Raw genomic sequence first — 23,066 nt, forward strand, 5'->3', positions numbered from 1 at the left:
ACCAGTGGTGTGGCCCCAGGTAAGTAATCTCATCTAGGGACTCATCCATAAAGTGGGTTAATATACCAATTGGGAGAGTCTATGTGATGTGTTAGCCTAGAAATTGGCCAGAAAAAGTGCTCAGAAAACACTGGCTATTGTAACTGTTGATGTGGCCATCAAGAGGGGTTAATTCTCAGTTTCTACAAGTCCTGGTAACACAGAGGCCTGTGAGAAGCAAAGAAAACCTGCTAATCCTGCTGTAGTTCTATTTAGCCAGGTCCAAGCTTAGGCTCCTCGAGCCCTTCAAGGAGGGACATGGGAACCAACCCCTGTAGGAGGAAGCAAAACCTTCTAACTGGACAGGTGCTTTGATCCACAGCACCTGGAGGAAGAGTGGGGTGTTCCTAACAGTATCTGCTCCTCGCTGGATCAAGACCACAGCAGTTTGCCATCACCATGACACCGTAAGTGAGCAAGACTCCATGGGCCCCTTCCAGCAAAGACCCTCCACCCCCTCCATATCCTCCTCTGCCTGCCTCCTGTCTATAGAAAAACTTTAGATTCCTAGGCCTTCTCTGAGTTCCAAAGAATAAATTTAGTCAGAGACGTGAGAAAATGCAGAATGAAAAAGAGCCAAGCAAGACAAAATAATAATAGTTTAGACATTCAACAAAGTCAAGGACTTTTAGTTCCCGCTCAAGGGTTATAGATAATATTAATGTTCTTTGAGCTGTTTTGTAGATACTGAAAGCCCCACCAGGTGAGAGAAGTTAATTGTATGCTGCCCACAAGCAGGTAGACCCCAGATGGTTGGAACCAGAAGGTTGATGATGTTGACTCCTGGTACCTCACCACCAACTGATCAGAAGGATGTCCCCAAGCCGATTTACATACCCACAACCCCTCCCTCACCCTGTCTTTAAAAACCTTTCTTAGAACATATCTTAATATAATAAAAGCCATTTATGACAAACCCACAGCCGATGTAATACTCAATGGAGAAAGGCTGAAAATATTCCCACTAAAATCTGGAAAAGACAAGATGCCCACTCTCACCACTTTTATTTAACATAGTAGTGGAAGTCCTGGCCATAGCAATCAGACAAGAGAAAGAAATAAAAGGTATCCAAATTGGAAGAGAAGGGGTCAAAGTGTCACTAAATGTGGATGACATTAGACCATACATAGAAAACTTGAAGGACTCCACACAAAAACTGCTTTGATCTGATCAATGAATTTAGCAACGTAACATGATATAAGATTAACCTTCAAACAAAAAGGCAACTTACAGAAAGGGAGAAAATAGTTTCAAATGATGCAATGGACAAGGGATTAATCTCTAGAATATACAAGTAATTTATACAACTCAACAGCAAAAAAGCCAACAACCCATTTGAAAAATGGGCAAGAGACCTGAACAGACATTTCTCCAAGATGTACAGATGGCCAACAAGCACATGAAAAAATGCTCAATATCACTGATTATTAGAGAAATGCAAATCAAAACTACCATGAGATACCCCCTCACACCAGTCAGAATGGCCATCATTAATAAGTCCACAAAGAACAAATGCTGGAGAGGGGGTGGAGAAAAGGAAACCCTCCTGTGCTGTTGGTGGGAATGTAGGTTGGTACAGCCACTATGGAGAACAGTGTGGAGGGACCTTAGAAATCTAGACATAGAACTGCCATATGACCCAGTAATGCCACTCTTGGGCATATATCCGAACAAAAAATTTCCTTGAAAAAGATGCATGCACCTGCATGTTCATTGTAGCACTATTCACAATAGCCAAGAGCTGGAAACAACCCAGATGTCCATCAACAGATGATTGGATTAGGAAGATGTGGTATATATACACAATGGAATACTACTCAGCCATAAAAAAGAACAAACTAATGCCATATGCAGCAGCATGGATAGAACTAGAGACTCTCATACTGAGTGAAGTCAGAAAGAGAAAGACAAATACCATATGATATCACTTATATCTGGAATCTAATATATGGTACAAATGAACCTTTCCACAGAAAAGAAAATCATGGACTTAGAGAAGAGACTTGTAGTTGCCAAGGGGGAGGGGGAGGGAGTGGGTGGATTGAGAGCCTGGGGTTAATGGGTGCAAACTATTGCCTCTGGAATGGATTAGCAATGAGATCCTGCTGTGTAGCACTGGGAACTATGTCTAGTCACTTATGATGGAGCATGATAATGTGAGAAAACAGAATATGTACATGTATGTGTAACTGGGTCAGCATGTTGTACAGTAGAAAAAAAATTGTATTGGGGAAATAATTAAAAAAATAAAATAAAATTTAAAAAGATTAACATTCAGAAGTCAGTTGCACTTCTGTATACTAACGATGACATAGAAAAGGAATATAAAAAAACAATGCCTTTTAAAATTGCACCAAAAACAAAACAAAACAAACACGTGGGAATAAACCTGACCAAGGAGGTGTAAAGCTTATATGCTGAGACCTATAAAGCATTAATGAAGGAACTTAAAGAGGATTCAAAGAAATGGAAAGATATCCCATGCTCCTGGATTGAAAGAATTAATATTAAATGGCCATACAACCCAAAGCAATCTACATATTTAATGTGATCCCTATCAAATTACTCATGACATTTCTCACAGAACTAGAACAATCCAGAAAATTTTTTTAAAATTTATTTTTGCTTTTTAGGGCTGTTTCTGTGGCACATGGAAGTTCCCAGGCTAGAGGATGAATTGGAGCTGGCGGAGAAATGCAGGATCCAAGCTGTATCTGCTCATGGCAATGCTGGATTCCTGACCTACTGAATGAGGCCATCGATCAGACCCGCATCCTCATGGATACTAGTCAGATGCGTTGCCGCTGTGCCGCAATGGGAACCTCCAATACAAAAATTTATACGGAACCATAAAAGATTCAGAATTGCCAAAGCAATCCTGAGCGGGAAATACGACAACAATAACAAAACAAAACAAAAAGCAGGATGCCTAACTCTCTCAGGCTTCAGACAATATTACAAAGCTATAGTAATCAAAACAGTGTCATATCAGTACAAAAAGATATATATCAATCAATGGAACAGAATAGAAAGCCCAGAAATAAACCCAAACACCTATAGTCAATTAATCTTTGAAAAAGGAGGCAAGAATATAAAATGGGAAAAAGTCTCTTCAGCACGTGGTGGTTGGAAAACCAGAAAGCTGCATGTAAATCAATGAAAACTAGAACACAACCTCATACCATGTGCAAAAATAAACTCAAAATTGCTTTGAGACTTAAACATAAGTCATGACACTGTAAAACTCCTAGAGGAGGTCACAGGCAAACATTCTCTGACATCAACCACACAAATGCTTTCTTAGGTCGGTTTCCCACAGCAATAGAATATAAACAAAAATAAACCAATGGGACGTAATCAAACTTGCAAGCTTTTACACAGCAAAGGAAACCATTAAAAACTGAAAACACAACCTGCAGAATGGGAGAAAATATTTGCCAACAATGCAACTGACAACGAATTAATCTCCAAAATATGCAAATAACTCTTACAACTCAACAACAAAAAACAAACAACCCAGTCAAAAAATGGGCAGAAGACCTAAATAAATATTTCTCCAAAGAAGACATATGGATGGCCAAAACACATGAAAAGATGCTCACTATCACTAATTATTAGAAAAAAGCAAATCAAAACTACAATGAAGTACCATCTCATGCCTGTCAGAATGGCCGTCATTAATAAGTCTATAAATAACAATTGCTAGAAAGGGTATAGAGAAAAGGGAATCCTGCATTGTTGGTGGGAATGAAATTGGCACAACCACTATGGAAAACAGTATGGAGGTACTTCAGAAAACTAAATACAGAACTACCATATGATCCAGCAATCCCACTCTTGGGCATAAACTATAATTTAAAAAGATTTATGCACCCCTATGCTCATAGTAGCACTATTCACAATAGCCAAGACATAGAAGCAACCCAAAGCAACCCAACAACAGAGGAATGGATAAAGAAGATGTATATATACACAATGGAATACCACTTAGCCATAAAAAGGATGAAATAATGTCATGCACAGCAACATGGACGCAACTAGAGAATCTCATACTAGGTGAAGTAAGTCAGAAAGAGACAAAAACCATATGATACTACTTATATGTGGAATCAAAACTATGGCACAAATGAACCATAACCAGAAAACACAAATACATCATGGATGTAGAGAGCAGGCTTGTGGTTGCAAAGAGGGAGGGGGGACTGGGACGGACTGGGAGTTTGGGGTTAGTGGATGCAAACTATTACATTTGGAGTGGATAGATAATAAGGTCCTACTATATAGCACAGGGAACTATATCCAATCTTCTGGGATAGACCATGATGGAAAACAATATAAAAAAAGAATATGTGCGTGTGTGTGTGTATGTGTGTATGACTGAGTCACTTTGCTATAAGCAGAAATTGGCACATTATAAATTAACTATAATTAAAAAAAATTAAAAAAAAGTGTTTCTGTCGTGGCACAGCAGAAACGAATCCGACTAGGAACCATGAGGTTCGCTCAGTGGGTTAAGGATCTGGTGTTGCCTTCAGCTGTAATGTAGTTTGCAGACATGGCTCAGATTCTGCGTTTCTGTGGCTGTGGGGTAGGCTGGCAGCTGTAGCTCTGATTGGACCCCTAGCCTGGGAACCTCCATATGCTGCAGGTGTGGCCCTAAAAAGCAAAAAAAAAAAAAAAATCTCGAAAAAAAGCTTTCCCCTAAAGCCATTGGAGAGCTCTGGTCGTTTAAGCACTAGCTGCCTGAAGTCCTTGCTTCCCACCCTGCGATAAATGCTACACTTTTTTTCACCACAACCTGGTTATCAGTAGATTGGTTTTACCTCTTGGGGGTGGGTGGGTGCTCGCAAGTGTGGTTTGGTAACGTCACCTGCAGGTCCCACTCCGCGTTCAACAGGGGCCTGCCAGAATTGCTGAGCGCGACCCGCTTAAATGACTCGCCCCTTCCCACTCGGACACATTTCGTCAGAAGAGGCTTTGGGTGAAGCCAGAGCCGGAAATGAGTGGGCGGACTCTGCCCTGTGCCCCTCCCCTCCCTCCCCTTTACTTGCAGGAGAGGTGGGATACGTCGGGGTCGGGGTATTTCTTTAAGAAGACAGAAGGCAGGAGGGGCAGAGGGTTGTTCTCAGCAGCATTTGGGGAACCGTTTGGGGGGACGACATGCATGGAGCCATTTACTAACCATTCACCTGCAGGACGTGGGTCTGGAACAGCTGCTCGTAGCCGGAGGCGTGGCAGGTGTAATTGCCCATGTGGATGGTGGTCACTTTGGTGATGTAGAGGGAGTCGTCCTCTCCAAAGTCCTGCGGGCAAGGAAGACAAGATTGGCTTCTCTTTGGAGTAGGCTGGGAATGATAGCCAGGTCTCCGGTTTTGCAGGAGAACAGAAATCCTGCAGCGGCAAGCGACTTCCTGTCTGTCCGCTCCCACCCTGCTCAGCCAGAGCCGCCTGCAGCGCTGGGCAGCAGAATCCCCTTCTCTCTTCTGTGTGGCTTGCCTGGACCCTCTCCATCCTTTTAAGGCCTCCTTCACCTTCTCTGGGAGGCCCCCCCTTGAACGCCTCCCCCAGGCCACGCCCTCTCATTTCTACAACCGGGCTCACCTGCCCCTCCTATTCATTTTGCGGCTGCTTGGCTGGTTACCTGGGCTCTTCACCTGTTGAGAAGCCCCAGAGGGCGGCCTCCTTTAGGGTCGGCCAACTTTTTCTTAAGGGGCCAGACAGCAAATATTTTCGGCTTTGTGGGCCATAGAGTTTCTGTCAACAACTCAACTTTGCCTTGTAGATTAAAAATAGCCAAACCAGGCGTTCCCCTTATGGAGCAGTGAAAACAAATCTGACCAGCATCAGTGAAGAGGCAGGTTCGATCCTTGGCCTCACTCTGTGGGCTGGGGATCCAGCATTGCCGTGAGCTGTGGTGTAGGTCGAAGACGTGGCTGAGATCCCGTCTTGCTGTGGCATAGGCTGGCAGCTGTAGCTCCAGTTCAACCACTAGCCTGGGAACCTCCATAGGCTGTGGGTGTGGCCCTGAAAGAAAAAAAAAAAAGAAAGTACTCATACCAGTACCGAAATTATTGAATGTCACTAAAATAATAAGGTGGTGGCTACATTTGGCCAATTGGCTGTAGTTTGCCAACCACTGGCTTAGTTATCACCTTCATTCCCAAATAATTTCAGGCAGCTTGCAGAGATACAGAAAATTCATGAGAAGGGAAATAGAACTCAAGAAAATGAGGGCACACAAAAAACAAGGGCAGGAATATAAAAGAGAAGCCAGAGCGGCTGATGCCAGGAGTTCCATGAAAAAGGGCACAGTAAGACTTGTTCCTCTGACCTCTGCAGCCTCACAATGTGGGATCCTATTTGGCCAGCACATAGGGCAGGGATGAAGGCAAGGGGGCTTGGAGATGGTCAGAGCCCCCTGGGGAGCGCTGGGCATGAAACATGCCCCCAGGGCCTTTCTAGTCAGCTGCCTCCTCTCCTGCAGAACCTGGCATAATACCAGCCCCTCAAGGCCCTGACTGCAGACATGCTGGGGAATGGAATTACTCCATGGTTCAGGGAGACGTCCATCAGGTTTAGCTTTAGCTACCAAACATCTCCAAAGTGCGGTGCTCAGAGCTGATGGGACAGAGGAGGTCCTGGCTCACTCATAAGAAACAGGGCTGGGCGGTACTGGCTGTGAGGACCGATGGGGCAGCCCAGGGCTGGCATTCAGGAGACTCAGGTTTTAGCTTGAACTCTGTCACTGAGCAATGTCCACCTGTCCCTCTGGGTACCAGTTTCCCCACCTGTAAGCTGTGGATGATGCATAGGCCCCGTCAGCCTCACCTGGTGTTGGGAAGACCTGGCAAGAGAATGCCCGTGGGTACGTTTAATGATGTGGGAAGCTTGACATGTGTGGGTACTACTTTTCTTGTTACTCACAGAAGATGCAGCACTACTCTTGACCGCCTGCAGACAACATCAAACCATCCTTCCCGTCACCCCTGTGCCCTTGCTGAGCTTCTGCTTTCCACAGAAGCAATCCAGTGGCAGAAGGGACAGAAGGCCAGGGGTCAGTGTGGCACAAGGACTGGCCAGGGGCCACCGGGCAGATTCTGGTCTTTGTACTTGTGTTCCTGCTCCCCTGAAATGCAGACCTTCTGCCGTGCTCACACTCCAGAGGCCTGGCCACAACCTTTGTGAGTTCTTTAACGAGGCTTTCTGCCTAATTAACCCAATGAGGATACAGGCCTGAGAAAGGTTCCACAGGCTGGAAGGTGGAGCATGGATGCACGCAGCCTGCTTTCAGGATTGAGGAAAAAAAAATACCCAGAAGTGCTCCCAAGGGAGGAAAATATTGGAGAAGGCGGCTGGTTCTTCTAGAGCTATCTCCGAAACGTTGCTCAGCTTTAAAAAGCCCCATTCCCATCACTTGGTGGAAGCTTCAATGATAAAAATAAAACACCAGATAGTTGATTTGTCCTGTGTCATAACAGAGTCATCAAGAGTTCATACCGGAGTTGCTTATGAAAAGTTAATGGTTAGTCGATTCTGGGCTGACCTATTTCTAATCTAAGCTGTTTCCTATCTCAAAGTGTAAGTCTGCAGGAAAATACATTTTGGTTGGAGTCTCAGTGGCAGAATGGCATCTTGAAAGAAGGCTGGGTTGCTGGTTGGGGTCCCCCAGGTGGGGGGCCCCTAAACACCCTCCTTGGTCAGTTCCAGGACAGACACCATCCCAAAGGGCCAACACCAGAGCTGTTTGCAGGGAGTCTGGTGCTGAGGGACCCACTAGCATTTTCTTTCTGTATTTTTGTTTGTTTGTTTGCTTTTTAGGGCTGCACTCACAGCATATGGAGGTTCCCAGGCTAGGGGTCGAACTGGAGCTACAGCTACGGGCCTACACCACAGCCACAGCAGTGCAGGATCTGAGCCACGTCTGCAGCCTACACCACAGCTCATGGCAATGCTGGATCCCTGACCCACTGAGTGAGGCCAGAGGCCAGAGGCCAGAGAGTGAACCCACAACCTGATGGTTACTAGTCGGAATGGTTTCCACTGTGCCATGGTGGGAACTCTGGCATTTCCTTCCATGCTGCCTTCCTGAGGCGTCTTCATACCCTCAGCCTTTCCTCATAGGAGGCGCTTCAAGCCAGTCTCAGGTTCTGGCACCTCCTGCTCTTGTTGTCGTCTTGATGGCGTTGTGCGGTCATGGGGACCACAGCCTTCCTCCGGCCGTGCTTCCTGCAGATGAAGAGGCCCAGGAAGAGCACCAGCTCGCAGCCTTCACAGGCGAACGGTGTGTTGGGGATGTTGATGTATCTCAACCTGGTTTAAGCCTCAGAAAAAACCCTGAGGACCACAAAGCAAATTGAAAGCTCAGTCCCCACGGGGTGAGAAAGCAGAGCTCTCCTGCGCGTTAGATTCAGAGTCTGATGGGTTCTCACCATCTCCGCTGCTACCACTGTGCGCCAGGCACCAGCGTCTCATCTGGGATGGTGGGACCGCCACCTCCGCCCCTCTGCCCTCTGTCCTCCACACTGTAGCCAGCTATGTCCCTCCGCGCTCAGGTCACAGCCCTAGCGGATCTGCAGGGATGACCGGCTGTCCCTTCTCCACCCTGTCTCCTTCCTGTCTCTGCTGCTCGTTCCTCCCCAGCACCATGGCCCTTGGCTGTTGCTCTAAGATGCCTGGCATCCCGCCTCCTCAGCGACTTTCTACCTGCTGTCCCCACACCCCGAGACTATTCATCTGCTTGCTCTGACTTCTTCCAGTCTGCTCAATTGTTATCCATCACCACCATGGGGCAGCTGGCACTTACTATCACTGAGCATACTCTTTGCTGCCTGTCTCCCCGACTAGAAGGTAAGCCCCGGCGGGAGGCCAGGGACCCTGGAGTCCCATGCTTACGGCTGCATCCCCAGTGCCCAGCGTAGGGTCGACACAGAGTGGACCCTCAGGAGATACTCATTGAGCAGACTGTACAAAGTGCTGAGCTAGGCTCTCTGCAGGTGCCACGTCCTGGTTCCGGTTCTTTGGGTTTGACAATGGAGGTGCCCACCTCCTGCCTTTCCATGCCCCCAAATGCTGCCCATCACACAGCCAAACAAAGTGGCTGGTGGGGAAGCAAAGAGCTGGTCTCAAGTCTTGTCCCCGCTTCCTCGCCCCGTCTCGATCTCCGTGCTGCATCCTCAGGCCTGGGTACGCTGGGAGGGCTCAACTCAGAGGGGCAGGCAGAGCTCATGTGTGTGATCCCAGACTGTGCTCAGGGCTTCTGTGAGCCCCGGCAGACTCACTTAACCCCTGTCTATTTTCTCTCGCCGCTCCCGGGAGCAGAGACATATCGCTTGGGTGACCACTCAGGTGCAGCAGGATGTGTGGCTGCTCTTCAAGGCCAAGGGGCTGCTGGATGCCTTATGACTCATCTTTAAGCACCTGTCTCATTACCAGCCTGTGACTGGGGCTCTGGAGAGAAGCGGACTCTGTGCTAAATAAAATAATGTCTCTGGGCTGAAACAATAGGCATCATATAATTTTAGAAAAAAAGTGCATGTTGTTTTCTGGAACATGAATACTGGCTACAGAAATCAAATTTACCTCATTGGATGTGAGGAAATTACTTTAAAAATTGATTTATAAGATACTACTTAAAACTAAACCTGCAATCCTTCCTCTCCTGAAGGTTCTCTGAGATGTGACTGAATACTGTTATCAATGCTTGATTGCATCTCTGTAATTGTCTTTTTATGGATGGCTTTTTTCCCCCCTCTTTTGCTCTGATGCATAGAAATGTATTAACAAAATCCAGGTTCCTTCCAGAAATAAACAGATGCCAGATGAGACCATTCTTTGTATTGATGCACATCTGTCTTCGGAACAGAGACGATCTTACTTAAAGATGCGGTTTTTGCCTTTTCAAAAGCTCTTTTCTAAGTATCTGCCCTTAAGAAACAAAGTAATTAAACGAGACTTAAGTATTAAACAATATTTAAGCAGAGGCAAGATGGGGGAGGTTGTCACAGTGATACATGTGAGTCAGGTCTAAGTGAAACCAAAATGAGCCATCAGAGCTATTTCGTGACTCAGTGTTAAACAGGGACTGCAGATGACTTTAGAGGTTGGGTTAATGGTACTGTCAATGCTACATGTTAAAATTTAGTTTAGAGGCATTTACTCAGAGCTTTTCTTTTCTTTTTTTTTTTTCTTCTTTTTTTGTCTTCTGTCTTTTTTAGGGCTGCACCCGCGGCATATGGATGTTTCCAGGCTAGGGGTCTAATCGGAGCTGTAGCCGCTGGCCTTTGCCAGAGCCATAGCAACGCCAGATCCAAGCTGTGTCTGTGACCTACACCACAGCTCATGGCAACGCCAGATCCTTAACCCGCTGAGTGAGGCCAGGGATTGAACCCGCAACCTCATGGTTCCTAGTCAGATTCGTTTCTGCCGTGCCACGGCGGGAACTCCTATTCAGAGCTTTTCTAATTCTGCCCTTTCCAGAAGCACTCTTGGCTTTCTTTGGAGAAGATGGAGTAAAGGAGAGGGTCTTTCCCCCCAGGCTGGTTTGACCCGGTCTCAAGAATTTCATAACACTTGCATCTCACCCGCATGAATGTTCGAACACAATGGACTCAAACACTGAGCGATGCAGTGCCTTGGTGATGGCTGGAGCTCAGAGATGTCTGCATCCATGCAATCACCCACATCTGTTATCCAGACCCAGCAAGGACCAGATGCATCACTGGTGAGCACAGGCAAACATCCTCATGAACACATGCAGTAAACACGAGCACCCGTATACACACGTTCCAACCCACCACTCTTTCTGCAGCTGAGCCCCTGGACCCCCATGGGGTTCTCATGCTGGTACCCCTGCTTCTAGCTCCTCAGAGGAGAGACTTGCCATTCTCTGAGGACCTGCAGAACTAGCGGTACTCTTGATCAAGTCCTCTTAGAACAGGAGTCCCTGCAACTTGAGGCAATGCCTAAGTGGTTGCCAAGCCCCCAGGGGAGGGCTGCTGTGAACAGTCTTGTTTGGCATGAGCAGCCCAGGGTGGGTCTGTCCTGCCCACGCCCAGGCCCAGCCCAGCACAGGGAGCCACAGTCAAGGGAGAAGATACAGCGAGGGGGGCTCCAGGCTTCCCCAGGACTGTGGGGAGTGTGTGGTCACTGGCTGACTGGGGTTTATGTGATCAGTCTCCTCCAGTTCTGTGAGTGCCAAAGGGGAGATTCCGTGTCTCTCTGTGTGCCCCTTTATTGTCCCCATTGTGTGGCTTGGTGCCTAGTGTGTACCTGGTGCTCAGCTAGTGTTGGCTGAGTGAATGGAGGTGTGTCAGCCTAGTACTGTGCAGAGCCACAGGGAAAGGAAGCCAAGAAGTAATATTACCCAGGGAGTGGTCTGCCCTTTGCCCTCAGCTATTGGGAGGTGAACTCTAGGCCTGGGCAAGCCAGGCCAGCTAACAATGCAATTTACAATGGGACCTCTGTGCCACAAGGTACCCGTTCTGCCACTTGAGGGGCTACAGACTAGGGGTCAGCCATGCAGGTGGTATGCGATCGAGCTCTATGAAAGCTCTAGACACCAGGCATGGGTGAGCTTCCCTGATAGGTAGATTGTAACAAATCCATGCTGGGAACTGTGACTCTACCAGGAGACAATGGAAGCTCTGCATTTGGACCCTCCTGGGCTCTGCCTATTGGCTTCTCCGCTTGGCTGATTTTAATCTGTATTCCTTCTCATTAATAAACCATAACCATGAGTCTAACAATCTCAGTGAGTTCTGTGAGTCCTTCTAGCTAAATTATTGAATCCAAAGGCCATTGTGGGAACCTCTCCCAACTTGCAGTTGGTGTCAGAGTGAGGGCAGTCTTGTGTCAACTGCTGTCTCTAACTTTGTACTTGGTTCCAAAATTAAAATGGGTGGATTCCAACCCAGTTGTGTGGATGCAGAGCATCTGACCTGAGGACAAGCTTGAGTGTCTGAGGACACACAGAGCCTGGGCACCTGTAACCAGAAGGCTTGCCCCAGAGACGTTGCTCTGACCCCTCAGCCTGTCTACTCCCAGAGGCCAGAGGGCAGGCACCTCTTGACTGGACAGGACTCCAGAGAACTATGTGGATGAGTGGCGGCTCCTGAGGGCTTCTGGAGTTGGAGGCCTGAGGTCCCAGAATGGGGTTTTGGATCCTTAGCTGATCAGCCCAGTGTGCCCAGCTGCCATGGGAAGGGACTCAGGTGCTAGACTGCACTGCAGGGGTCAATTGAAGTTTCAGACCTTCTTGAATGTGCTGCCTCCATCTGGGGACCCTGCACCCCTGCCTAGAGACACTTACACCACCATCCCCAGGCCAAGAGGCCCTTCCTGGCTCCTCTAACCTGGAACACACTCACAGTCTGAATGGTATTCTTGCTGTTCCTGAAACCCTCCAGGGTGGATTTGATTCGATTTCCTTCCATGGCTCATTCCAGGGACCCACAAGGCTTACCATCAGGAATTCTGTCCTGATGTGACATTTAAAACTCTTACACACTGTTGGAAGGAGTCTAAATTGGTGTAACTTTAGGAAGGGAGATTTGGCAATATCTCTCAAACCCGAAAACATGTCCACAGCCTTGATGCAGACATTACACTTCTAGGAACTTATCTGACAGACCTGCTTACCCCGCTGTGCCAAGAGGTGTATATAAGGACCAGCCCTGCAGTACTGTTTGCAGTAGGTGACGCCTGAGAACAGCTTGAATGTGAGCTCCCCTGGGAGGGGTCTGGGGTGGGCAGAGTCCAGGTAGGGCAGCTGCTGGTGTGCGGCTTCAGGGTCTGAAAGCTAGATTAGAATCTTCCTGAGGGAGCCTGTACCTTTGAGATGGGGCCAGATGGGGTCACTGAGCACAAGTGAAGCCTTGAAGCCAGCACTACAGGGAAAGAGAGGTGACCCGAGGGAGCCACTGAGAAAGCCAAGGCTACAGAGGGCCTTGGAAGGGCAGAGTGGCCCCGGGAGTTCCACAGGCTGAAGTACCCCGGACACCGAGGCTCCGTCTCTTGGACAGGTCTTGCCAAGTCTTCCGGTGGCCTGAGCTCACTGCAAAATCCCAAAGGATCGGATATTCGTCAGCAACCGATATTTTGGACACGAGCTGGAGAGGGCAGCCAAAGTCTTGGAGTGTTTCAAATATAGTGTTTTCTGAGACTTTAAAACAAAATGTACCCAGGCGTTTAATGAGATTATTTTAATGCAGAACCGACAACCACGGTCTAGCATGTTGCAAACAGCTCTCCATGCTAATCGAACGCCTCTCATCTTTTTACAATGGATTCATGACTGGTTCATAGAAAGACAATAAAAATTAAATGAGTCATGAGCTCCTAAATCATTCTCTTTTGGTCTTTTTAATAACTCACTTCCAAAGAAGAGCTGGCTGAGAGCATATGCTTCATTAGAGTTATTTGTTCGTGGCTGTACACCATTTAGGCAAGGGAAAAAAGTGAACCTTTTAACGCATCCTTCCAGCGCTGCCACAAATACTTTCTTCTAATGGATTTTGTTTTTCTGCTTTTATCACTGTACTCTGCCTGCCGACATCTGAAAGCCCCACATAGCGAGATTTGGTGAAAGGCAAAAACCAACAAAAAGAGTGGCTCTTTCAAGTCATTTGAAATATACTGGGTTTGTTACAGGCCTTTTTTTTTTTTTTAATTTTAAGTATATAATAGAAAAATGTTTCCTGTCCCTGAGAATATCTTGGCCAAACAATTCCATGTGCTGGTCTCAGAGCCCTCTGCCCCCTCTTGGCTGTGGCAGAGGCCAGGGGCTAATGAGACCGAGAGCATCAGACACAACGGGCCACAGCCTGAGTGGACAAGTCCACTGGGCCTGGGCACTGCAGTGGTTATGGCTGAAGCAGGAGGCTGGCCCTGCTCCCCTTGGCCAAGCTGAGTGCAATGTCCTAAGAGCAGGGAACCCAGAGAGCTCTGGTGGAGATGTGCAGGCTGGTGCAGGCCCTGGCAAGTTCCAGAACCCTCTGAGTCTGAACCCTACTTGCTTCACAGAGCTGTGATAAGAACTAAGTGCGATGATGCTTGTGAGGGCACCAGCCCAGAAACTGGCTCCTGGATGTGGCAATGCCTGAGCACCAGTGGCAGAAACATCAGCAATAACACCAGCAAGGATTCAGGGGTCAGATATGTTCTAGGTCTTTGGGGATGTCGTCTTCCTGCTTCTGCTCCCCTCACTGGCAGCCCCTGTCCCTGAGGATATAAGGGACAGGGAGAAAGACAGTTATGAGGCCAGGGCAGATGACAGGGTTGGGGCACCGTGTACATACACACTGGGTTTGGGGACCATCACTTCAATTCCTGAGGAGCTGCTGTGTGGTCTGGGCAGGGCGCTGAGGCCCGGGAGGGGCTTGCACTTCCACTTGTGAGGAGTGGGGCAGGCTCTCCTTCACGGCCGGAACACTTAGGATGGAGGGGAGGGTGAAGGCGGGAGTGTATGGCACCGCCTCTCAGAGGGGCCCCCACTGCAGCCCTGAAACCTGGCTCTGAGTCCCTGGGAGACAGGAGGTTGGAGGCTCTGTGGTCCCCGAGGAAAAAGCAAGCTTCCTGGCTTCTGTGCAGGATTCACATGTCCCACAGGTCCCTGCCTCCCACGCGACATCCTTATCACAGCCTGGAGTGACCCTGGGGCCCGGAGAGCCCTCAAAGGGTAACTCGGTCAGTCCTCTTTCTGTCCGGGTACCTGCGGTGACAGGTGTCTTGTTGCCTCCTGGGGCAGGGCTCTTCCTGAGGATAAGCTTCCCCCATGGGCTCTGGTTGCAGCCCCTGAGAGTGACAGGGTGCCCTTCCTCCACGTGGCACTTTGCTACCTGAGCAGAACAGGGCTACAGGTAGGGGCTGACCACAGGGACCCCTAGGGGCTGTGGGCTGTCACGCCAGCATAGGTGCCCTGCTGGCCAGCAGCCTGGCCCAAGACTGGCACAGCCAGTGCTCAGGGAACTGCTATGCCTGTCCCTTGCCCTTTGCTCCTGAACTGGAGCAGCTGCTGGGGCTCCTTAGGGTGGAGGTGGGGGCCGCAGAACCAGGCCTGGAGCCGCCAAGACCTACGACTGCTGCAGTAACGAACCCAGCAGTTGGCCAGGAAGTAAACGAATTTCAGGCCGCCCTTCATGAGCTCTGGGGAACTATTGATTTCTCATCACACAGACAGAAGCAGGTACCATAATGCAGGGGCCCATTGCTGGGGGGTGAGGCACAATTCCTGCCCTTGCTGTGGAGGGCCTGTCTTCGGGGGCTTTGCACTCCCGGTCCCTAGAGCTCCCTGGGGGCAGCTGAGGTAGGGTCCCTCATGGCACAGACTCAGGCACCCCTGGGCGGGGGAGGTACACCAGGTCCCTGGACCCTGCGACACTGCGCTCTGCTGCGACTGTGTTGGCGGCTGGGGGGAGGGGCTTTGCTCCACGCTTTGGCACCGGGCTGGCCACTTGTAGGTACTTACTAAGGGAGTCCGAGCACGGTTCCCCACGTAGGCCGTCTGGACAACCATGTACACACTGGGGACCCATGACTGCTCCCGACAGGGACACTGCTCGCTGGGGAATCTGAGCGGCTCCTTCTCACCGGGCTCCGGGCGAGAAGGGTACATTTATTTTCTGCTCAAATATTATTCTGATGCTCGAGGCATCCTTGATGTTTGCAAGTCAGAAAAGTTTAATTACATGTGTCATTAGCATGGCATTCTGTAATAGCTCCATGACTGAATTCATTAACAGAATTCTTAACAGATAAGACAAGACAAATTAATATTTTGTTGCCCATGAAAGCTTCTCATTAAGAGAGCAGTGAAAAAGTGATTAATATTTTGTTGCCAATCAAGATGTCTCATACAAATGACAAAGAAAGGGGGCCCACACCTCTCTCTGCTCTCTAATCTCCCCGCCTTGGGTTTTGTAGGCTGATCCGCTTCCCCTGGTTGCGCAGCGTTTCGGAGCTGGTTGCTAATGACAAGGTGGTGATGCTGCCTCCTCTCCATCTGCGGAGGGGTGGGAGGAGTGGCAGGTGGGGGTGTGGAAAGTAACAATGTCTTTTCTATCAAAGCAAATGCTGGTTACTCCCTTTGGCTCTGCTGAAATGCCCCCCTGAGACCCCCTCCTCTCCCAGGAACAATTTGTTTCAAATTAGCCAGCCTGGAAGCCTGTGGCCCTGACCTGAGCAATGGGAAGGGGACAGGTACCTCACCTGCGTGCCTTAGGGATAAACAGGGAGGGTCTTTTCTTTTTTGCCTGTTTTTTGAGCACCCACGCGCCCTTCTGCAGAAGTAAAGAGTCTTGTTGAGATCTCTCCCTGTTCATGCGTCTCATTTTCCGACATAGACAATCCGAGCCATCTCCCCAACAGGGGCAGGCGCTGAACCCATGGATCTCGGATCTTTGCTCCACTAGGGTTGCCCTCCTGGGCTGTTCTCCCCATCTGATCCTGCTTCAGAAAAGCCCTAGTGAACTGTGAGGACCCAGCTCTACCCCTGTCCTGGCTGCGCTCTGCTCACTGTACCCACTTATGAACGCTTGCTGTGCGCTGGGCACTGGGCGAGGCTTCCACACACCCGCTTAGCCTGAAAGTGCCCCCTCGAGGAGGGCGTCCTCAGCCCCGATCCCCCCACGGGCTCAGAGAAGGTCCACAGCTTACCCAGGGCAGCCTTGGACTTGCTGGAGGTCAATGATCCCCCTGAACGAATCCAGGCTGACCTGGACAGTGTGGCCTTGTCCCTGACTACAGGGACACCCCTGTCTGACCGAGACCCTTGCCAGACTGCGCTGGTTGCTGGTTGAGGACTGGGGCTGCAAGGGGTCGAGACTGTTGTCTGGCAGGGGCGGGGGGTAATAATAACAATGATAATAATGAAAATGAGAGTGATAATAGCCTGGAACATTATATGGGAAGAGCTTCCCGTCTTTTTCTTTTCTTTTTGTCTTTTTAGGGCCACACCCTCAGCATATGGAGATTCCCAGGCTAGGAGTCAAATCGGAGCTGTAGCTGCCAGCCTACGCCACATCCAACGATGGATGCAGGATCCAAACTGCATCTGTGACCTCCACCACAGCTCACGGCAATGCCAGATCCTTAACCCACCGATCAAGGCCCGGGATCGAACCTGCATCCTCATGGATACTAGCCAGATTCCTTTTTGCTGAGCCATGATGGGAACTCCCACGTGTGTCTTTTAATCCTCACTATAACCCTAGGTCGCAGAAATGATTGTTTACCCCCTTTCCATAGAGGAAGAAACAGAGGCTTAGAGATGTCAGGTGGCATTTCCAAGGTCACTCAATTAGTAGGTGGTAGACCTCAGAGTTAAACCCAGGCCCCTTTGACCACAGAGCCCTTCATGAGCAGGCTGCGCTGCCTCCCTTCCCTCCAGAAGGCAGGTGTGTGTGTGTGTGTGTGTGTGTGTGTGTGTGTGTGTGTGTGTGTGTGTGTGCACGTGCATGTACACATCAGCCTAGGATCCCTCTGGCTGGCACTGCCCTGCACCCTCACTCGGGCATTTCTGCGAAGCACAGGGCCCTGCCTGTGTGTAGGCTGCTGACTTGCCCAGAGCAGCGAGGGATTCCTGGGAGGTAACGCGAGGCCATTAATCTCCAGTTGCACCCACAATTACCCAAATGGCTAACCTCACTGTGAAAAGTAGAAACGCAATTGAGTTGGTGCTGGAGGCCTGTTCGAGGGAGGGGAAAACACTCAAAGTAATTTAATTAACCGATGGTAAGTGCGTTAAGAGGAGTCCTGCCTCTGCTTTTATTTCTCACGTCTTTAAATAGAGCGAATGTTCAGACAGACACAGGCGGGCCTGTCCGAGTTCTGAATTAATCACTACTGGCCAAACAACCCACCTTGAGAGATGTGCACACACAAATGTGCACCCCAGCGCAGACACACGTGCCCATGCATACACGTCCACACATCCCCTACTCTTCAAACAGGACACTGCCTTCCCTTGCTAAGATTCCAGACAAGCCCCGGGCATCGTAGGCTCAGAAGATGAAGCGCTCTGTTCCCGCAGCATCTGACCATCCAGCAGCCACCAGGCTTGTGCGGTACTGACACGCAGAGATGGGTGGGATACGGGCCATGCTCACTATGGGTGGCGGGCGGGGTGGGGTGGGGGGGGAGGGAAATGCAAGGACATGATCCTGCCCCGAGTGATAAGAGCGAGGGAAAGGCACTTCTGCCCAGCTCTGCCCCAGGTAGGGCTCCAGAGTGACCCCGCTTCCCATCTGCTTCTCCCATGGTCTTCAGGGTCCATCCAAAGGGACCTAGAGAGTAGCGCCGTCCCTAGCTTACGGTTCCTGCAGAATGTAAGGCTGGACCTTACAGTCTCAGGGTTGGAAGGGATTTTCACGGTCAAGGGGTTTAGCTGCCCTCTGTGGCTAGCAGTACTTTTACCATGATCCTGCTTGGGCTTGCATGCTTCTAGGGATGGGGAACTCACTGCCTCCTATGATGGCTCACTCCATTGTGGGGCAGGGCTGGTGGCTGGGATGGTGTTGCACCTAAGCAGCCCCAGTTGGTCTCTTTTTGGGGTACACCCTGGCCCTTGGTGATAGTCCCACTCATGGGTCACAGAGCCCAGGCCAGCTGTCTCTGCCCCAGCCCCTTAGAACTCTGAGCAGGAACTGACCACTCGTGCCATAGGTCTTCCTTCTGGGGCCAAGCAGCCCATTCTGGGCTGGTCTGTCCTGAACCTCGGAGACCAGCGCTGCCCCTCTTCTGCCTGAAACTTACATTCCTGTCACTGTAGCTCAAAACTGATGAGCCATCCTCACGGGATCCTACGTGGGTGACATCACTCCATCTTCTGAGATGAACCTCTGGGGAGCCACCTCCCCCCTGGTGCCAAGCCAGGACCAGTACATATTCTCTCTCTCTCTCTCTCTTTTTTTTTTTTTGGTCTCTTTAGGGCCACACCCGCAGCAAATGTAGGCTCCCAGGCTAGGGGTTGAATCGGAGCTGTAGCTGCCAGCCTACACCACAGCTCATGGCAACGACAGATCTTTAACCCACTGAGCAAGGCCAGGGATCGAACCCACAACCTCATGGATACTAGTCAGGCTTGTTAACCACTGAACCATGACGGGAACTCCAGTACATATTCTTGACTCAATCCCTTTATTCCTCGAGTCTACCAGAAAGGATGTACCGCTAATGTTGCCTTTCCAATAGATTAATTCACTGAAGTCAGTTTAAGAAATTGCTCAGTCCTAAAGGCAGAGTGGGGGTGACGCTGGGATCCCAGGGCAGGCTGCTTGCGCCTTCGGAGCCCGGGATGTGGCCCTCAAAGTGCTGACATGTCCCCGGGAGGTCACGAGATCTCGGGAGCACTCTTCTTCCACTCAGCTCCTCATATCCACACTCCCTCACCCAGCAAACAAGCTCCCCCGGCAGGCCCTCCAAGCTGATCTCATTTCCTCCCCCCCGGCACCCCCCCACCGCTGCACCTGCTCCTGCCCTCCAGCCAACCCTTCCCCCAGGCTCACCTCTGCCCTCCACAGGGAATGCCCCACCCCTGGCGGTCAAGCTGTTTATATCTTCACCAGCTTCAGGGTCTCCCCCCCGGGGGAGGGGCACCCAGCCAGCCCCTCTCCCCTGCCCTGCTCACTGAGCCTCCCCAGTTCATCTTATTCTGGGCCCGGCTGGCAGCTTACATCTGTCCTAGTCTCTGCTTGAGGCGGGACTGGTACGTCCAGTATCAGACAACAGGCTGGATGGCACCCGTGTGGGAAGTGACAAGAGAGCTCTCTGGCCCCGCCACTGCCACACGGCATCTCACGCAGCTGGCTTCCCCAGGGAGGGGGGCACTGAGCTCAGGGTCAGACCCAGGGGACTTACATTGATGTCTTCCAAATCGAGGAAGTTCAGGGCCAGCCCATTGCGCTTCCAGATGATGGGTGGCCGCAGGTCTCCGCGGATGGCGCAGGTCAGCACCGTGCTCAGCCCCACGGTCACTGTGGCCACGCTGACCCTCTCCTCTGGGGCGAGGCTGAGCTGAACCACCTCTGCAGGGAAAAGGAGAAGGCTTGTTAGCTGCAGACCCAGGGGCTGGAGTCGCTCCTCGAAGCGATATAGCCTCAGGGATCCAGGCAGGTCAGGGGACCGGATCATCGTCCACAATGCGCTGACACATGTTCAGATGGACACATCTCCCGGGGGCATTTGGTTAAATGCTCAAAGGGCTCTCTGTGCATCAGGTCAGGTCGGGAACCACAATGAGCACAGGGGAGGCATCTGGGCTGTGGATCTGTGCGTCCGCCAAGAAGGTGGGCTGCCTGGGCTACGTGGGCTGCCACGCTGAGACCTGGGAGCCAGAGGTGCTGGCCCTGCTCTGTGCTCGCCAGGCCCCACGAAGTCAGGGCCTTGCTAAGTGCAGTCAAGCGCTGCTGGCTGGGCTGACAGGTTTCTCATCCACCGGGGGGGAAATTAAAGGTTGTGCCGTCTGAAGTCTGGGGAAGGAACTGGCTGACCTTTGAAGGTTTGTTTCTGTCTGAGGATTCTTTGAACTTGGACTTCTGTTCAGGGACCATGCACTGTGGCCTTGAATTTTTTTTTGTTTAGCCTTTAATTATTTGAAATGTAGTTTGAGCTGCACGAAGTATTAATCTTTGCCATTTACACTTGATAACTGGCATTAGGACTGATCATTTGGGAGTTCCCATCATGGCACAGTGGAAACGAAATCCGAGTAGGAACCACGAGGTTATAGGTTCGATCTCTGGCCTCTTTCAGTGGGTTAAGGATCTGGTGTTACCATGAGCTGTGGTGTAGGTCCCAGACATGGCTCAGACCCCGCGTTACTGTGGCTGTGGCTGTGATTGTGGTGTAGGCTGGCAGCTGCAGCTCCGATTTGACCCCTAGCCTGGGAACCTCCATATGCCGTGGGTGTGGCCCTAAAAACAACAACAACAAAAGGACTGATCATTCTTCAGGCAAATGGGAAAAGTCTAAAATATCTCCCTGCAATCACAGGCCTTTTGAAATTTTCAGGATTTATGAACAAAATCAAACTCATGGTGTTCAAATGGCAACATGGGATGGGGCTTGGAGGCAGAGGTACCAGCCCACTGACTGGACTGCCTCCCCACTGCTCTGTCCCCAAATCTACTTAGGGAGCTTGGGGAGGCAGCGTGAGCAGAGGGAGGTGTGCTGGCTCTGGGGGCCTGTGTTTACTCTGGGTCACCAGCAAAGATGCTGGGACCTGGGGCAGGGGGCGGGGGTGCCTGACAGGTGTGGAGCAAAGCACAGAGTTGGAAACTGAGCTCTGTGACTCAGTGGGACACTTTTGAGCCATAGCCAGGTGATATATCTGTGTTCACACCCTCTGATCAGCGTGTGTGGGAGGGGGGAAGGGAAGGGGAGCCAAAGTGGCTGCAGGTGCCACGCACTGCAAAGCAGGTGCAGCGAGGTCAGATGCTGAGCAGCAAAACGCTTCCTCTCCATAAACATGCAGTGGCCTGGCCCTGGGCACACAACGACAAACAAGATATATACGAGGTACTTAATCAGTGCTTGTTGGATGGATGGATGAAAAATGGAGAAAATGGAAAATAAAGAAGGAAAAAAAGCCAACAGGCCAGTGGAGAGGGGACAATCACACACAGGAAAAATGTGACTCCCTGTGAAGGAACGGCACGAGGAAAGATAAGCACCGGTTGATTGATGCAGACGCAAGCGGCATAATATTTTACAAACATTAAAGTGATGCATTTCAAGTTCCCTCTTAAATCATGTTCTGCTTGCTGCCCTCCCACCTCCAAGTCATGAGGCTTATTGCTCAGGGCAGAGAAGGCACTAGCCGTCTGTAGCAAGACTCAGGCTTTGGAGAGGCAGAGAGGCGGAGAGGGGGAGAGGAGTCTGCTAGAATTCTGCACGCAGAACCCAGAGCTCTCCCCAAGCGCACAGGAGGGACCTCTTCCTCCTTGGATGAGCCATGAGGCTCCCTGCTCTGTGGAAGCAGGAAGGGGTGTGAAATGGTCCCCAGGGCATGTGAGAATAGGGGGCTGACCCCACAGGAGTGGCAGGTGCCAGGCATGGAGAGGCTCCGGGGTTCCTGGCTGCACATTGGCTGGGCCATGAGGGGCTCTGTGCCTTTGTACCCGAGGACTGCATCATACTCTCGGACCTGCGTACGGCCTCCAGTGGGGTGCCTAGCGCCAGTGGTGGCTTGGGAGGCCAAACTGCGGGGGAGCATTAGACTTGGAGCTCGCCAGGCTAAGAGTGTCCAGACCCAGACTGAGAGCACAGCCAGGGCTGGCCTCTGCCATGTGTGCCTGCAGACAGGGCGACCCTGGGGCCTTGCAGCGGAAGCGCAGGTGGCAGAGAACAGCCGTATGCGTCTCTCCACACTCGGAAACCAGCTCGGGGAGCTGGGAACTGGAGACCCAGAGCATTTTTATTCACGAGGGCATTACTGATATGGACTGTTAAAATGATCAGCTTGGACTAAGCTTTGCAGTGGATTGTGCAAAGTGCATTTTCTCCCAGCGGCTGGTGGGTGGGCCTTGGGAAGAGGTCAGGTATCTTACAAAAGGAACCTGTGTTTTCTTTGCACATTTGCGCCAGTGCAAGTACAAGGAAAAGGCCAAGTGGGAAGCCAGGGAGGGGCCCTGGGAGGAAGAAGGAGCTCCCCTGGGCCCCAGAACTCTGCTTGCCCAGGTGCGGGCCCCCTGCCCCCCCCGCATCTCAACTCTGGGGGTGACTGATCAAAACACAGATGCCTGCCCCAGGCAGATACAGACTCTGGTGGCAAGATGGGCATCAGGTTTTAACAAGCAGCTTGGGGCTCCGTGGTACCTGAGAAGCATTGTCTTAAGAAACTGGAGACAGGGGGAGGTACATGGAAAGGGGGCTGCGGGTGGGGGATGGGGAAAGTGAGGCAGGCTGGTTGGTGGGGTCTTGGGGGGCCCTAAATACCAGGCTAGGAGCAGGGGAATGTAAGGCTTCTGTGCGATGCAGGAGTCCCTTCCTCCCAGTGGCCCCAAAGCCACGCATTTTAAATAGCTGTAGAAAA

At 50.7% G+C, this 23,066-nt stretch overlaps 1 protein-coding gene across 3 annotated transcripts in view; it reads right to left on the reverse strand.

Moving 5' to 3' along the window:
* The window catches only part of FSTL4 (follistatin like 4), a 725,863-nt gene that overhangs the window by 54,318 nt on the left and 648,479 nt on the right, over positions 1 to 23,066 (reverse strand). For all 3 annotated transcript variants that reach the window (XR_014838793.1, XM_085014566.1, XM_021084752.2), the window contains exons 7-8: positions 19,892 to 20,058; positions 5,223 to 5,343 (exon numbers count right to left, since the gene is read on the reverse strand). Coding sequence is in view for 2 of the 3 variants with exons in the window: in XM_085014566.1 (XP_084870692.1) it covers positions 5,223 to 5,343; positions 19,892 to 20,058 (288 nt within the window). In the remaining variant the exon portion in view is untranslated. The remainder of the gene's footprint in view (positions 1 to 5,222; positions 5,344 to 19,891; positions 20,059 to 23,066) is intronic.

The sequence above is a fragment of the Sus scrofa genome, chromosome 2, assembly GCF_054392235.1.
Source record: "Sus scrofa isolate SSC_HxYL_T2T_F1_AM1 chromosome 2, Sscrofa_HxYL_maternal_Yorkshire_Landrace_v2.0, whole genome shotgun sequence".
In the NCBI taxonomy this organism is placed as follows: Eukaryota; Metazoa; Chordata; class Mammalia; order Artiodactyla; family Suidae; genus Sus; species Sus scrofa.